General features: G+C 52.9%; 1 protein-coding gene across 1 annotated transcript in view; it reads left to right on the forward strand.

The window, feature by feature from the left end:
* Nucleotides 1–16,032, forward strand: part of LOC139267160 (flap endonuclease GEN homolog 1) — a 68,684-nt gene that overhangs the window by 9,372 nt on the left and 43,280 nt on the right. The window contains exons 3-5 of the mRNA XM_070885046.1: nt 828–1,020; nt 9,640–9,816; nt 10,936–11,046. Coding sequence (XP_070741147.1) covers nt 828–1,020; nt 9,640–9,816; nt 10,936–11,046 — 481 coding nt within the window. The remainder of the gene's footprint in view (nt 1–827; nt 1,021–9,639; nt 9,817–10,935; nt 11,047–16,032) is intronic.

Genomic DNA, 16,032 nt, shown 5'->3' on the forward strand with positions numbered 1-16,032 from the left:
GGAGACCAGCTCTGCTGCATGGACCTAGCGCGCACACATATCACAGTGTGGGCTGGCCCCTGCTGCCCTCGCCTCTTCTGGGCCCCAAACTTACGCCTCTCCTGGGCCCCGGTCACTTCCCTCTACAAACTCTTGCCGCTCCTTCGCCTCGACCTCGCCACTCCTGCTGTACCTGCCCGCACTGCAATCAGCGACCTGGCTTCGCAGCCATCACCCTCCTGCAGCAGCATGCGCTGCTCCCTGCCGTTAGATTATGAAAGAGAAAACCGACACGGATCTGATAATGGTGGCAAAAGGAAATAGATATTGAGCAAGGCTCAGAATTATGTGAAACAAGGCAATGGTGCCACCTTATTTATGCAAATTGGGGACAGCACAAGTGAAAAAAGATTACGATTCAACACAAAAAGAAAATAGAATTTCATTTTTTCCTTTTGCCAATTACAGAATTCGTTATCTGTGCAACATACTATTGGGGATTTTCATTTCAGAACAGAAGTTCCTGTGTGGTCAGGCAGTTCAGAAGTGACATTACAATAGTAAATGGAACATTCTTTACAATAGTTCATATCTGCAATTTATTTCCGGATCATAAATTGATATATTATGGTAGGCACTTTTGCCAAATTGGTATCGTTATTATTAATGTGCGGAGAAAAAACAGAAAACACTGGAAATATGTAGATTAGTCATCTATAAAGAGAAAGGCAAGTTCACATTTCAGGTTTCATCTTTCATCAGAATTTTTCTGGTATTTGATACTCCGCATTTGCAATTTCTTTTTGCTTGTACATTATTGATGTTGATCGGTTTTGCTTTAATTTCAGAAATTTGTTTTTCCGTATTTCATGTCTCACGTTGATGGATGTGAGACTTGTCTTTGTGGCAGAAGGGAATGCACCAAAACTTAAGGCTGGCACAATGAGTAAGCGGAATGAGGCAAGGCATGGTGTGCCCAGAAAACCAGGCAGCTGCACTGTTCGAACAGGAAGATCCTATTTTAAATCTGTTCTTAAAGAGGTCAGTATTGTCTGAGATGTAAATATTTCTTCCAAAATGAAGGCTAAGCAATTGGGCAAATATATTTTATTTACTGCAACTCAGTTTAGGTATTTCTGACTTTACAGGTTGACAAACTACATAAAATCACAAATTCAAGGTTTATATTTGTTTTCGGGGTGCAGTCATCTGCTGATACATTTTTATACTTAAAGAATTTTTAAATAACTTTTTAAAGTTGGGCTAGACTTTCCACTTCAAGTCGCTGGGCTAGTGCCCATATATCACCCAAAATGGCAGGCTAGCGCCCATTTTGAGTAAAAAGTGGAAAGTTAGGCCAGAAAATTGTCAGCCCAACTTTCGGCTCGCATCACTGAGGTGATCGCCCAGCACAACATCACCGACACATCGCCGGGCTGATCGCTTGCTGAGAACATCACTGGAGAATAGTTGCTTTTCCCTGGCCTACCTCACAGAACTCGATCCTATGGATGCCATTTTGAACGTCGGAGGGGAGGGGTGGGGGGGCTGGCTGGCTGGGGCTGGGGAATGGGGGGGGGGGAGAGCTGGCTGGGGATAGGGAGTGGAGGGGTCTGAGTGGCGGGGTGGAGGCTGAACGGAGGCACGCCTGCTCTCCTCCGGCCCCCCGATCATTTCGAGTGCCCCTCAACTCACGCCCCTCCGTCCCTTGCTGCGCCCCTCCCCCACCGATCATCTCTCCACTGCCCCCTTCCCACGCTCCTCCATCCCTCCCCGGTACCCAAACACAGACTGGGGGATAAACGCCCTGCTGAGCCATTGCGCAGGCACGCATGCTCCAACGCGCCTGCGCAATGCTGCCGGCACTCGGAAGAATGCTGATCCCTAGCCCCCCCCCCCCCCCTGCTGACTGCGATCGACTTGCTCCACCTCAGGGGGACTCCGCTGCGCCACACCACGCTCCAGGACGACCAGAGAATTGCGCGGTAGGATTCCGGTGCGCTTTTTATCCTGGGCAGGTCACGTAAATCTCAGAGGTGCGCTGTTTCCTCCAGCATCAGAAACTTGGGCGCAATGATAGGTTAAGTGAGTGGGCAAAAATTTGGCAGGTGGAGTATAATGTGGGAAAATGTAAGATTATCCACTTTGGTAGTCGTCTTGGCTCATTCTTACCACGGGACCAAGACCTAGCTCTGTCAAGCCTGTGTGGTGACTGGTGTGCAATGGCCACCCCACGTTAAAAAAATCCACCCACAGGCATCCCGCTCTTCAGTATGTAGTTCGGGTCCTTCATTGAAACACCTGTGAACTCGTCCTTTTTTTGGCGTGGAAGTAAGTCATTCTCGTTTCGAGGGACCGCATATAATGATGATGATGGGTAGGAAGAATAAAAAAGAAAATTATTATTTAAGTGAAAGACAACAAAATGCTGCAGTACAGAGGGATATGGGGGTCCTCGTACATGAAACACAAAACATTAGCATGCAGGTATAGCAATTAATTAGGAAGGCAAACGGAATGTTGGCCTTTATTGCAAGGGGGATAAAAGTAGGGAACTGTCCGGGTGAGACCACACCTGGAGTACTGCGTACAGTTTTGGTCTTATTTAAGGAGGGATATACTTGCATTGAGGGCAGCTCAGAGAAGAAACACTAGGTTGATTCCTGAGATGCAGATGTTGATTCCTGAGATGCAGACATTGTCTTATGAAGAAAGATTGAGCAGGTTGTGCTTATGCTCATTGGAGTTTAGAAGAATGCGAGGTGATCTTATTGAACCGATAAGATTCTGAGAGGGCTTGACCGGTAGATGCAGAGAGGATGTTTCCCCTCATGGAAGAATCTAGAACTAGGAGGCATAGTTTCAGAATGAGGGGTCGCCCATTTAAAATGGAGATGAGGAGAAATTTCTTCTGAGGGGTGTGAATCTTTACAATTCTCTACCCCAGAGAGCTGTGGAGGTTGGTTCATTGAATATATTTAAGGTAGAGGTGGACAGATTTTTGAACAATAGGGGAGTTGAGAGTTACGGGGAGCAGGCAGGAAAGTGGAGTTAAGGCAGAGATCAGATCAGCCATGGTCTTATTGAATGGCGGAGCAGGCTCAAGGGGCTAAATGGCCTACTCCTGCTCCTATTTCTTATGTTATTAAAGTGTTATGGTAATGCTAGAAGTATTTTCAAGTTATGTGATATACATATTTTTGTGGAAATTGATGTCAGTGGCCTTGATTATTATGATGTGTTAACATATTAACTCCATGTCATAAAATACCTTTTTATTTTAAACTCCAGGATATACAGGAGGGTGGTAGGGAAGATGTTTGAGGTTGCATGGAAGTAGGGGGTGTGCAGCATTAATGAAGAAATTATGTGGTCTGATACTTATGGAAGACTGAGTGGTCTTGGGGTATTGGAGATGAAGGCTGGCCCTTGGTTGTGAACATAGTAGGCAGGAGGAATTTGGAATCTGAGTGGTATATTGGGAGTGTGATGTGACAGTCGGTGACTGATGAGTTGTGACAGTGGTGGGAGAATCATCTTTGGGTACGTGAATATTAGGATTATGTTGGTGAGGTGTGGGAGCATTGAAGCGGGGTTGCTGAGTCAGAGTACTGGGATGGGAACAGTTGGAAGGGGGTGTGGGGAATGGGAGCAAATCGGAGTGATCTGGGAACAATGATGTAAGGTGCGTGTGGGACTTCTGGTGGGGTCATGAAATGTTTGAGCAGGTGGTGTATGTACTGTCGAAGTACTGGGGCAGGGTGACAATTGGGGAGACACATTTTGGGTTCAGGAGCATTGTAGGACATTGGGTGTAGACCTATTCAGGGAGGCTCCAGGATGTGGTAGTGTTGGAGGGCTGCATATGTATTTATGTATTTCATGGTTGGGGCGAAAATAGAATAAGAGAGTGGGTGACAATAGGTGTTCAGTCGTGGGTTAGGGTAGTGAAGCAGGGAAGGGGATAGGGTGGCCAGTCAGAGAGGTGGGAATAGGAGCATGACACAGACAGGGGAGGATGGGGAAGTAAGCTAGGGATAATTAGGTTGTGAGATAATTGGCGTAAATATCATATGTGACAACTAGGATGGTAGAAGGTGGGCATTGGTCGATTATAGGGCCGGAATTTGCGGTTGGAAGCGTGCCTCCGGAGTACGCCTCAGACCTAATTTTTTAAAGGAGAGAGAAAATCCGCACCTACTTCCTGGCTTCGGAGACTTCGAGACCTGGGCCTGCAAAAGTGCACCTGCAAATCCCAGGGATTCAGGCGGTTTGGAAGTGACCCTGGGATCACGTAGGCCAGGTCCTGTCAGAAAGGAGGATTCCTTATAAACTTGGAGATTCCATTTACGAACAGAATCCCCATAAGCATATGAGGAATTCTCCACTAATTTACACAACTGGAATAAAAATAACGTTCCCATTTTCACATTTAATTAAAAGTCCCTTTAATGAAGCATTTACAATAAAAGTTAAATTTTTTGAAAAATAATTAAAACATTTTAATCCGGGCCAAAATTTACATAATTTTAAATGTTTGTATGATTTTTTTTTTTTAAATTTAACATTTATATTAACCCTTACGTTGGTGAAAGCAGGCCCAATGCCTGCTTTTACCAGGTGTAAGGGTTTTGTGGGCATTTGCTGGGCAGTAGTTGGGTAAATAGCCAGCAAAAGTGATTTTTGGGTCGGTGCGGATGATCTGTCAAGGCGATACCCAGAACTTGAGAGGCCTTTTACAAGGCATATCGGTACCGCACAATCTGGGCCAGTATTACCAGTTGATCTCCCATGACATTGCATGTAGGGGGCGACATTTTCCCCTTCACTGTTCGGCCTGTAAACTGGCGGAGTGGATTGCCCATCCACTATCGACCCTACTTTATTTTCATTCATTGATTTCAATAGAACATAAATCGGCGGGTTCTATAACCGACAAAACCAAATGTAGTCTTTAAGTGAAGTTGGAGAGTAGGGGATAATTGGACAAGGCCAGCAGACCTAATTCAGTCCTCATGCCTGCATTCAGTCCTTATTTTTGTATAATTTTATTTTGTAGTACTTATTATAGTTAAACAGAAAAACTTGCAGCAATGTGGAAAGCTGGGAATAAAGTTGCTTCGAGCATAGGAGTTTCTCTGCAACATAGTTTGAGGAGCGGAAAGATCCAAAACTGAGGCGCCACACATCCATCGCTGATGGAAAGGTGCAATTACTGTATGACAAGTTTATATGGACAGCCTCCAATATAAATGTGGATATAGAAATTTATAGTGGGGAAAAAGTTGACACAAAAGGAAATGAGGCTTTGTCGACTGGAACTGTGTGTCGAGGTAAGATTTTTGATGTAACGTGTTCTCCAGTGTACTCCAGTGCAGGTAAATTTGGTCCACTTATCTCTGGTTAATCTTTCCAGTTACACTCCTTGACTCATCAGCCGCAGCACACCAAGGTGGTATGTAAGTTGGTACTGTTATATATGTGAACTTGTATTTACTCTGTACAGCCACCAGAGGGCTCATCCCTTGGAGTCCCAAGGGATCCCATAATCCCTTGGGAGCACAGGTATTTAAGGAGGCCTCGCAGGTTGGAGAGACACTCTGGAGACCTGCAATAAAAGACTAAGCCACACTTTATTTTGAGCTCACAGTATCCAGTCAGATTCTTTCTTCTTGCATAACAACTGGTGACGAGATACAGATAACGAACCCAACGATGCAGAGAACAGTGGGCATCCTGGAGAAATTTTCGGAGGGCGATGATTGGGAAACCTTTGTGGAGCGACTCGACCAATACTTCGTGGTCGACGAGCTGGAAGGAGAAGCGAACGCTGCCAAACGAAGGGCAATTCTCCTCACCGTCTGCGGGGCACCAATGTATGGCCTCATGAAAAATCTGCTTGCTCCAGCGAAACCCACAGAGAAATCGTACGATGATTTGTGCACACTGGTCCGGGAGCATCTGAACCCGAAGGAAAGCATTCTGATGGCGAGGTACAGGTTCTACACCTACAAAAGGTCTGAAGGTCAGGTAGTGACGAGTTACGTCGCCGTGCTAAGACGCCTTGCAGGACATTGTGAATTTGAAGGACATTTGAAGCACATGTTCAGAGACTTTTTCGTACTTGGCATTGGCCATGAAATGATACTTCACAAACTTTTGACTGTAGAGACCCTAACCTTGAGTAAGGCTATAGCGATAGCCCAGGTGTTCATTGCCACCAGTGACAATACTAAACTAATCTCAGTGCTGCTACAAGTACTGTGAACAAAGTGGTGATGTTTTCAAACCGGACAGGCCCCACATGCTTGCAGCTGCACGCCCACAAATGTCTGAATCCACCATCAAGGGTGATGAATGCAAGGCCATTAACACCTTGTTGGCGCTGCGGGGGTGATCGTTTCCATTTATGCCGCTTCAAAGGGTAAGTTTGCAAAGGTTGTGGAACAATGGGTCACCTCCAACGTATGTGCAGGCGAGCTGCTAATCCTGCAAACCACCATGTTGCAGAGGAGGACAGATCCATGGCGGATCACGACGAACCAGAGCCTCAGACCAAGGAGTCAGAGGTACATGGGGTGCACACATTTACAAGTGTCCCCCGATAATGCTGAAGGTTGAACTAAATGGACTCCCGGTGTCACTGGAGCTGGACACGGTCGCGAGGCAGTCCATCATGAGCAAAAAGACTTTGGAAAAATTGTGGTGCAGCAAGGCCTCAAGGCCAATCTTTGACGCTAATTCGCATGAAACTAAGAACTTACACATAGAAACATACATAGAAAATAGGTGCAGGAGTATGCCATTCGGCCCTTCGAGCCTGCACCATCATTCAATAAGATCATGGCTGATCATTCACCTCCGTACCCTTTCCTGCTTTCTCTCCATACCCCTTGATCCCTTTAGCCGTAAGGACCATATCTAACACCTTCTTGAATATATCCAATGAACTGGCATCAACAACTCTCTGCGGTAGGGAAGGAACTGATTCCTGTAATCGGCAGTGCTACCGTAAAGGCCTCCTACGATGGAGCGGTGCACAAGCTACCACTCTGGGTGGTACCGGGCGATAGCCCCATGCTGCTCGGCAGGAGCTGACTGGGGAAGATACGCTGGAACTGGGACGACGTATGAGCGCTCTCGCCCGCTGACGAAGCTTCGTGTGCCCAGGTCTTAAACAAGTTCCCTTCGTTGTTCGAACCAGGCATCGGGAAGTTCCAAGGAGCAAAAGTGCAGATCCACCTAATTCATCACAAGGTGAGAGCAGTACCGTACATGATGAGAGAAAGGGTAGCGATCAAGCTAGACCGGCTGCAAAGAGAGGGCATCATTTCACCGATCGAATTCAACGAGTGGGCCAGTCCGATCGCTCCAGTCCTCAAGGGAGATGGCACCATCAGAATCTGTGGTGATTACAAAGTAACTATCAAACGTTTCTCCCTGCAATACCCACTACCAAAGGCCAGCGACCTTTTCGCAACGCTGATGGGAGGAATGACGTTCACGAAGCTCGACTTGACCTCAGCCTGCATGATGCAGGAACTGGAGGAATCAGCGAAGGGCCTCACCTGCATCAACACTCGCAAAGGTCTCTTCATTTATAACAGATGCCCATTTGGAATTCGATCAACCGTGACAATATTCCAGAGAAACATGGAAAGTTTACTGAAGTCGGTCCCGTGGACGGTGGTCTTCCAGGACGACATCTTGGTCACAGGTCGGGACACAGTCGAGCATCTGCAGAACCTGGAGGAGGTTCTTAGTCGACTCAACCGCGTGAGGCTCAGGTTAAAACGCTCAAAGTGCGTTTTCCTGGCGCCTGAAGTGGAGTTCGTGGGGAGGAGGATCGAGGTGGACGGCATCAGGCCCACCAATTCGAAGACGGAGGCAATCGAGAACGCACCGAGGCCACAGAACGTGGCGGAGCTGCAGTCATTCCTAGGACTCCTGAATTACTTTGGTAACTTCTTACCGGGTCTCAGCACACTGTTAGAACCATTGCACGCCTTACTGCGTAAAGGGGACGAATGGGTATGGGGCAAAAGCCAAGAAAATGCCTTTTGTAAAAGCTAGAAAATTGTTATGCTCAAACAAATTGCTTGTGTTGTATGATCTCTAAGCGTTTGGTACTAGCATGTGATGCGTCGTACGGCGTCGGGTGCGTATTGCAACAAGCTAATGATTTTGGGAAATTGCAACCGGTTGCTTATGCATCCAGAAGTCTGTCCAAGGCTGAGAGAGCCTACAGCATGATTGAAAAAGAAGCGTTAGCATGTGTCTATAGGGTAAAGAAAATGCATCAATACCTGTTTGGGCTAAAATTTGAATTGGAAACTGTCCATAAATCACTTGTATCCTTGTTTTCTAAAAGTAAGGGGATAAATACTAATGCATCGGCCCGCATCCAGAGATGGGCGCTCACGTTGTCCTCATACAACTACGCCATCCGCCACAGGCCAGGCGCAGAAAACTGTGCCGATGCTCTCGGTAGGGGTGGAAATGGCACAGCCCGCAGATTTAGTCATGGTTATAGAAGCATTTGAGAGTGAGCAATCACCCGTCACAGCCCGACAGATTAGAACCTGGATGAGCCAGGACCCCTTACTGTCCCTAGTTTAAAAACTGTGCGCTTCACAGGAGCTGGTCCAGTGTCCCAGTGGAAATGCAGGAAGAGATTAAGCCGAGCCAGCTATCCATGAGCACCAGCCATCCTGCCATCATCAGAGTTGGTCAGTTCTGCAATTCGACCACTGAAATTTGTTGAACTTGCACTTCTAAATGTTCACCAGGATATTGCGATGAATAGTAGCAAAGTTATTGATAGACTAATGACACATAACCTGCACTTGGACCACATGCTTTAGAGTTTTGACCAAATTGGTTTTTTTTCATTTGAATTGTTAGATTAACAGAAGTAATGTGTTTATTTGGACCTCATTGTAAAATTCTAATTTGGGAGACATTTTTGAAGTAGTTTGTTTGGTCTGGCAAACACCACCCCGGAAAAAGATTCTGCCTAAGTCACTTCAATGCACATCATGTCACTACATAAACATTAGAATCATCCTTCAAATCCCAGGCTACCTATGGATAACGCTGCAGGAAATCCACCAGTGAGATATTAAAAGTATTGCATATAACATGCGGTGTAATCCCTTTCTTGTAACAAGATGACAGAAACCGATTGAAAAAATATCTTGAGCAATTTAATTGGTTTGTTTTCTGATAATTGCTTCAAGATTCTTGGATCTTATTGGGTGGTTTTGTAATCCTTGCTGCTGTTTGGTAGCTTTCCTATTAGTCTAGTTAATATAAGTGGGTTTTGATTTAATGAACTACCCAATTGACTGAATGTGAAACAATCATTATCATTGACTTAACATGATTTTTTTTTGGCTTAAGCTCACTTTTCAGAAGTGATGTTGCGCTAATTTGCTGTACGGGATTCTGTGGCATCGACTGAGCTGTTGGAAACCGTATGGTTTACATTCAAAATATGTTGTCCCCTTTTACATTTCCAGACTAGCAAGATTTGCCTACTGTAAATTTTGTGATAACCTACCACAACTCCCAGTCCTCTGTCCTTGACAAGTTGAAATCTTTACCAAAAATGCCCTGTAATTGTGGAGTGTGTTGTGATTTGATTGTTTTTCTTTTCAGTGTTGTGAATTGCTGGATTGCTTGGGGATCCCATGGGTTCGTGCAGCTGGTGAGGCCGAAGCTATGTGTGCCTATCTAAATGAAAATGGCTATGTCGATGGTTGTATCACCAATGATGGTGATGCTTTCTTGTATGGAGCTCAAACTGTGTACAGAAACTTCACCATGAACGTAAAGGTACTTCATAGTTACATAGTCTGATTACATTAGCAATATCATTGGCATCTGTTGCACTTTATATGTCTGTGTCTGCACACACTTCCTGTTATGTGTTTTCTGTCAGTCCTATTTTGTTAATAAGCTCAAAATAAAACAGCAGCAAATCAACTGAAGTAGGCAGAGAAAGTGCATATCAAAAGTGAGGAAAATTACTCAAACTATCAATACGAAACTATTAAAGACCTATGAAAATAATCAATTATGAATGGTTAGTAAGGCAAACCTACCATGAAAAGAATGTTCTGGATGATCTGTTAGTATAGGGAAAACCTTTTAGTACACAGTACAATTTGTGTAATTTCACCACCTCTCATTTTTCTTCACTCACCATATCTGTGCATTTCTGAATCATAATATCAAGACAGTTTTGTTTGCAAATATCTCACTAGATGTAGCCTATGGCACTGTTGTGGAAGCAATCATTTCTGCGGGTAGGAAGCATTTGTCCCAGGTTACCCTCCCTTACAAATAATAGTGCTAAAACTTGCTATTTGCAGCATGCTTCTAGTTGTTGATGTGCTTTAGTTGGAAGATTAAATATATTTTATTTCAAATCAAAGGATGGTTTTTAACCAAGAATTGGTCTATAGCCCTTTTGAACTGTGAACTCCTCAGCTTTACACATGACAATTACAGTGCTGTACCTGATCTCATTACAATACCTTTTGCTCACATTAGAAACCCAATTTAAATAGTTATCTTAGCAGAACAAATCTAGGGAAGGGGTGTCTTTAAAAACGTTCCTCGTTTGGCTGGGTAGCAATATATGTTTAGTTGGAACACTGCAATATCTTCTCTTTTTTCCATGCCCACAGCCACATTCGACAACTCACTTCTTTCATTGCTTTTTACGTGCAGCGGATTGTGGTCTGGGTTTTTCTGTAACTAAGACCTCTTTTTGTGTGGACAGATTGTTAGCCTGACTAGGGTGGATGCCATATGGGGTCACTGCTCCACTCCCGTCGGGTGCAAAGACCATGCTAGATTTCAACCCAGTATTGAGAAACCGGAACTCTCGTCTCCGCTCGCCGGGGCAGAACATTAATGTTATTTTGTATTCTCCATTTTCTTTAAAAGGATCCCCATGTGGACTGCTACAAAATGTCAGCAATTAAATTCAAGTTAGGCCTCGACCGAGATGCACTGATTGGCTTTGCAATTCTGCTTGGCTGTGATTACCTGCCAAAGGTATGCATCATTTAAAGTTGTAAATATAGTAACAGTAAAATGTAATATGTGTTATGTTGTACTTAAATAAATAAGCTTTAACATGGATCCTTCTACAAAATCATTGAAATTACATGAGATTTAAAAGAAAAACACAATTTGGATTACATGTGCTCATTAATGGTTTTGCTTGACAAATGAGGAAGGTGGAGAGTAAAGATGTGAGGGGAGAAGTATTGGAGATGAAATTGGTTGGTGTTGCAGCCACTGTCTATAGTTTTTAATAAATGATTTGGGTGACTGAGGGATACAATTTATAGTTAAGCATATCAAAAGAAAATAAGACACTTAGGCAACTTTTACATTTAGTAAGAGAATTACATAGGTCCTAGAATTGTAAAATAGATTACCAGTCGGATGTGGAACATAAGCCATGGCGGATTTTAAAATAGGACTAAATTAATTCTTTGTTAGTGAAGAGGATATATAGCTAATAGTTCTAGGGTCACAGCAAAGAGCCTGATGGGAGGTTTGGATGGGTTTGCTAGACAGACAAAAGTATTCTACTGTCATTCTATGCACTGCAAATTGGGTTCAATCTGGGTGCTAACTTATACATGGCAAGTATAAAAGCAGAGGATTTGGATGACGAGACATCTGCTTATCAGTCACCTTGTCATAAACATAAGACAAGGGGCCCAAGTTTCCACATGATAAAAAACGGGCGCCCCTCCGAGCTGGGCGCCCGTTTTTCGCGCCGGAAAAAAAACGAGCGATTCTGGAGTGCTTTGCAGCTCCTTGTCTGCCTGGTGCGGCGCCCAGGGGGGCGGAGCATACACTCGCGCCGATTTTGTAAGTGGGAGGGGGCAGGTACTATTTAAATTAGTTTTTTTTCCTGCCGGCAATGCTGCACGTGCGCATTGGAGCGTTCGCGCATGCTCAGTGTGAAAAAAACATTGGCACTCGGCCAATTTTGTAGTTCTTTGTAGCTGTTTAGTTTTTGAACATTTTTTAATAAAAGTACATTGCCATCAGCACAGAGGCTTCTTGTAGCAGTGAGAAGGGTGCAGGAAGCCTCAAAGTTGAGGCAGCCGTTTCTTGACGACCTCCCTCTTTTGCCGTCGGGAAATGGCTCCTCAATTTCTGAGGCTTCCTGCAGCCCCCCGCGCGTTCGGTCGGCTCCCTCCGGCCCGCGTTCTGTCGGCTCCCTCCCTCCGGCCCGCGTTCTGTCGGCTCCCTCCCTCCGGCCCGCGTTCTGTCGGCTCCCTCCCTCCGGCCCGCGTTCTGTCGGCTCCCTCCCTCCGGCCCGCGTTCGGTCGGCTCCCTCCCTCCGGCCCGCGTTCGGTCGGCTCCGGCCCGCGTTCGGTCGGCTCCCTCCCTCCGGCCCGCGTTCGGTCGGCTCCCTCCCGCCCGCCCGCGTTCGGTCGGCTCCCTCCCGCCCGCCCGCGTTCGGTCGGCTCCCTCCCTCCCTCCCGCCCGCCCGCGTTCGGTCGGCTCCCTCCCTCCCTCCCTCCCGCCCGCCCGCGTTCGGTCGGCTCCCTCCCTCCCTCCCTCCCGCCCGCCCGCGTTCGGTCGGCTCCCGCCCGCCCGCGTTCGGTCGGCTCCCTCCCTCCCGCCCGCCCGCGTTCGGTCGGCTCCCTCCCTCCCTCCCTCCCGCCCGCGTTCGGTCGGCTCCCTCCCTCCCTCCCTCCCGCCCGCGTTCGGTCGGCTCCCTCCCTCCCTCCCGCCCGCCCGCGTTCGGTCGGCTCCCTCCCTCCCTCCCTCCCGCCCGCCCGCGTTCGGTCGGCTCCCGCCCGCCCGCGTTCGGTCGGCTCCCTCCCTCCCTCCCTCCCGCCCGCGTTCGGTCGGCTCCCTCCCTCCCTCCCTCCCGCCCGCGTTCGGTCGGCTCCCTCCCTCCCTCCCTCCCGCCCGCGTTCGGTCGGCTCCCTCCCTCCCTCCCTCCCGCCCGCGTTCGGTCGGCTCCCTCCCTCCCTCCCGCCCGCCCGCGTTCGGTCGGCTCCCTCCCTCCCTCCCTCCGGCCCGCGTTCGGTCGGCTCCCTCCCTCCGGCCCGCGTTCGGTCGGCTCCCTCCCTCCGGCCCGCGTTCGGTCGGCTCCCTCCCTCCGGCCCGCGTTCGGTCGGCTCCCTCCTTCCGGCCCGCGTTCGGTCGGCTCCCTCCTTCCGGCCCGCGTTCGGTCGGCTCCCTCCTTCCGGCCCGCGTTCGGTCGGCTCCCTCCTTCCGGCCCGCGTTCGGTCGGCTCCCTCCTTCCGGCCCGCGTTCGGTCGGCTCCCTCCTTCCGGCCCGCGTTCGGTCGGCTCCCTCCTTCCGACCCGCGTTCGGTCGGCTCCCTCCTTCCGGCCCGCGTTCGGTCGGCTCCCTCCTTCCGGCCCGCGTTCGGTCGGCTCCCTCCTTCCGGCCCGCGTTCGGTCGGCTCCCTCCTTCCGGCCCGCGTTCGGTCGGCTCCCTCCTTCCGGCCCGCGTTCGGTCGGCTCCCTCCTTCCGGCCCGCGTTCGGTCGGCTCCCTCCTTCCGGCCCGCGTTCGGTCGGCTCCCTCCTTCCGGCCCGCGTTCGGTCGGCTCCCTCCTTCCGGCCCGCGTTCGGTCGGCTCCCTCCTTCCGGCCCGCGTTCGGTCGGCTCCCTCCTTCCGGCCCGCGTTCGGTCGGCTCCCTCCTTCCGGCCCGCGTTCGGTCGGCTCCCTCCTTCCGGCCCGCGTTCGGTCGGCTCCCTCCTTCCGGCCCGCGTTCGGTCGGCTCCCTCCTTCCGGCCCGCGTTCGGTCGGCTCCCTCCTTCCGGCCCGCGTTCGGTCGGCTCCCTCCGGCCCGCGTTCGGTCGGCTCCCTCCCGCCCGCCCGCGTTCGGTCGGCTCCCTCCCTCCCTCCTGCCCGCCCGCGTTCGGTCGGCTCCCTCCCTCCCTCCTGCCCGCCCGCGTTCGGTCGGCTCCCTCCCTCCCTCCCGCCCGCCCGCGTTCGGTCGGCTCCCTCCCTCCCTCCCTCCCGCCCGCCCGCCCGCGTTCGGTCGGCTCCCTCCCTCCCTCCCTCCCGCCCGCCCGCGTTCGGTCGGCTCCCTCCCTCCCTCCCTCCCGCCCGCCCGCGTTCGGTCGGCTCCCTCCTTCCGGCCCGCGTTCGGTCGGCTCCCTCCTTCCGGCCCGCGTTCGGTCGGCTCCCTCCTTCCGGCCCGCGTTCGGTCGGCTCCCTCCTTCCGGCCCGCGTTCGGTCGGCTCCCTCCGGCCCGCGTTCGGTCGGCTCCCTCCCGCCCGCCCGCGTTCGGTCGGCTCCCTCCCTCCCTCCTGCCCGCCCGCGTTCGGTCGGCTCCCTCCCTCCCTCCTGCCCGCCCGCGTTCGGTCGGCTCCCTCCCTCCCTCCCGCCCGCCCGCGTTCGGTCGGCTCCCTCCCTCCCTCCCTCCCGCCCGCCCGCCCGCGTTCGGTCGGCTCCCTCCCTCCCTCCCTCCCGCCCGCCCGCGTTCGGTCGGCTCCCTCCCTCCCTCCCTCCCGCCCGCCCGCGTTCGGTCGGCTCCCTCCCTCCCTCCCTCCCGCCCGCCCGCGTTCGGTCGGCTCCCTCCCTCCCGCCCGCCCGCGTTCGGTCGGCTCCCTCCCTCCCTCCCTCCCGCCCGCCCGCGTTCGTTCGGCTCCCTCCCTCCCGCCCGCCCGCGTTCGTTCGGCTCCCTCCCGCCCGCCCGCGTTCGGTCGGCTGGCTCCCTCCCTCCCTCCCTCCCGCCCGCCCGCGTTCGGTCGGCTCCCTCCCTCCCTCCCTCCGGCCCGCGTTCGGTCGGCTCCCTCCCTCCGGCCCGCGTTCGGTCGGCTCCCTCCCTCCGGCCCGCGTTCGGTCGGCTCCCTCCCTCCGGCCCGCGTTCGGTCGGCTCCCTCCCTCCGGCCCGCGTTCGGTCGGCTCCCTCCCTCCGGCCCGCGTTCGGTCGGCTCCCTCCTTCCGGCCCGCGTTCGGTCGGCTCCCTCCTTCCGGCCCGCGTTCGGTCGGCTCCCTCCTTCCGGCCCGCGTTCGGTCGGCTCCCTCCTTCCGGCCCGCGTTCGGTCGGCTCCCTCCTTCCGGCCCGCGTTCGGTCGGCTCCCTCCTTCCGGCCCGCGTTCGGTCGGCTCCCTCCTTCCGGCCCGCGTTCGGTCGGCTCCCTCCTTCCGGCCCGCGTTCGGTCGGCTCCCTCCTTCCGGCCCGCGTTCGGTCGGCTCCCTCCGGCCCGCGTTCGGTCGGCTCCCTCCCGCCCGCCCGCGTTCGGTCGGCTCCCTCCCTCCCTCCTGCCCGCCCGCGTTCGGTCGGCTCCCTCCCTCCCTCCTGCCCGCCCGCGTTCGGTCGGCTCCCTCCCTCCCTCCCGCCCGCCCGCGTTCGGTCGGCTCCCTCCCTCCCTCCCTCCCGCCCGCCCGCGTTCGGTCGGCTCCCTCCCTCCCTCCCTCCCGCCCGCCCGCGTTCGGTCGGCTCCCTCCCTCCCTCCCTCCCGCCCGCCCGCGTTCGGTCGGCTCCCTCCCTCCCTCCCGCCCGCCCGCGTTCGGTCGGCTCCCTCCCTCCCGCCCCGCCCGCGTTCGGTCGGCTCCCTCCCTCCCTTCCCTCCCGCCCGCCCGCGTTCGTTCGGCTCCCTCCCTCCCGCCCGCCCGCGTTCGTTCGGCTCCCTCCCGCCCGCCCGCGTTCGGTCGGCTGGCTCCCTCCCTCCCTCCCTCCCGCCCGCCCGCGTTCGGTCGGCTCCCTCCCTCCCTCCCGCCCGCCCGCGTTCGTTCGGCTCCCTCCCTCCCGCCCGCCCGTGTTCGTTCGGCTCCCTCCCTCCCGCCCGCCCCCGCCCGCGTTCGGTCGGCTCCCTCCCTCCCGCCCGCCCGCGTTCGTTCGGCTCCCGCCCGCCCGCGTTCGGTCGGCTCCCTCCCTCCCGCCCGCGTTCGGTCGGCTCCATCCCGCCCCCCCCCGGCCCGCGTTCGGTCGGCTCCCTCCCCTCCCCTCCCCCCCCCCCCCCCCCCCCCCCCCGGCCCGCGTTCGGTCGGCTTCCCCCCCCCCCCCCCCCCCCGCCCCGGCCCGCGTTCGGTCGGCTCCCTCGTTTT

This window comes from Pristiophorus japonicus, chromosome 7 (assembly GCF_044704955.1).
Source record: "Pristiophorus japonicus isolate sPriJap1 chromosome 7, sPriJap1.hap1, whole genome shotgun sequence".
NCBI lineage: Eukaryota > Metazoa > Chordata > Chondrichthyes > Pristiophoridae > Pristiophorus > Pristiophorus japonicus.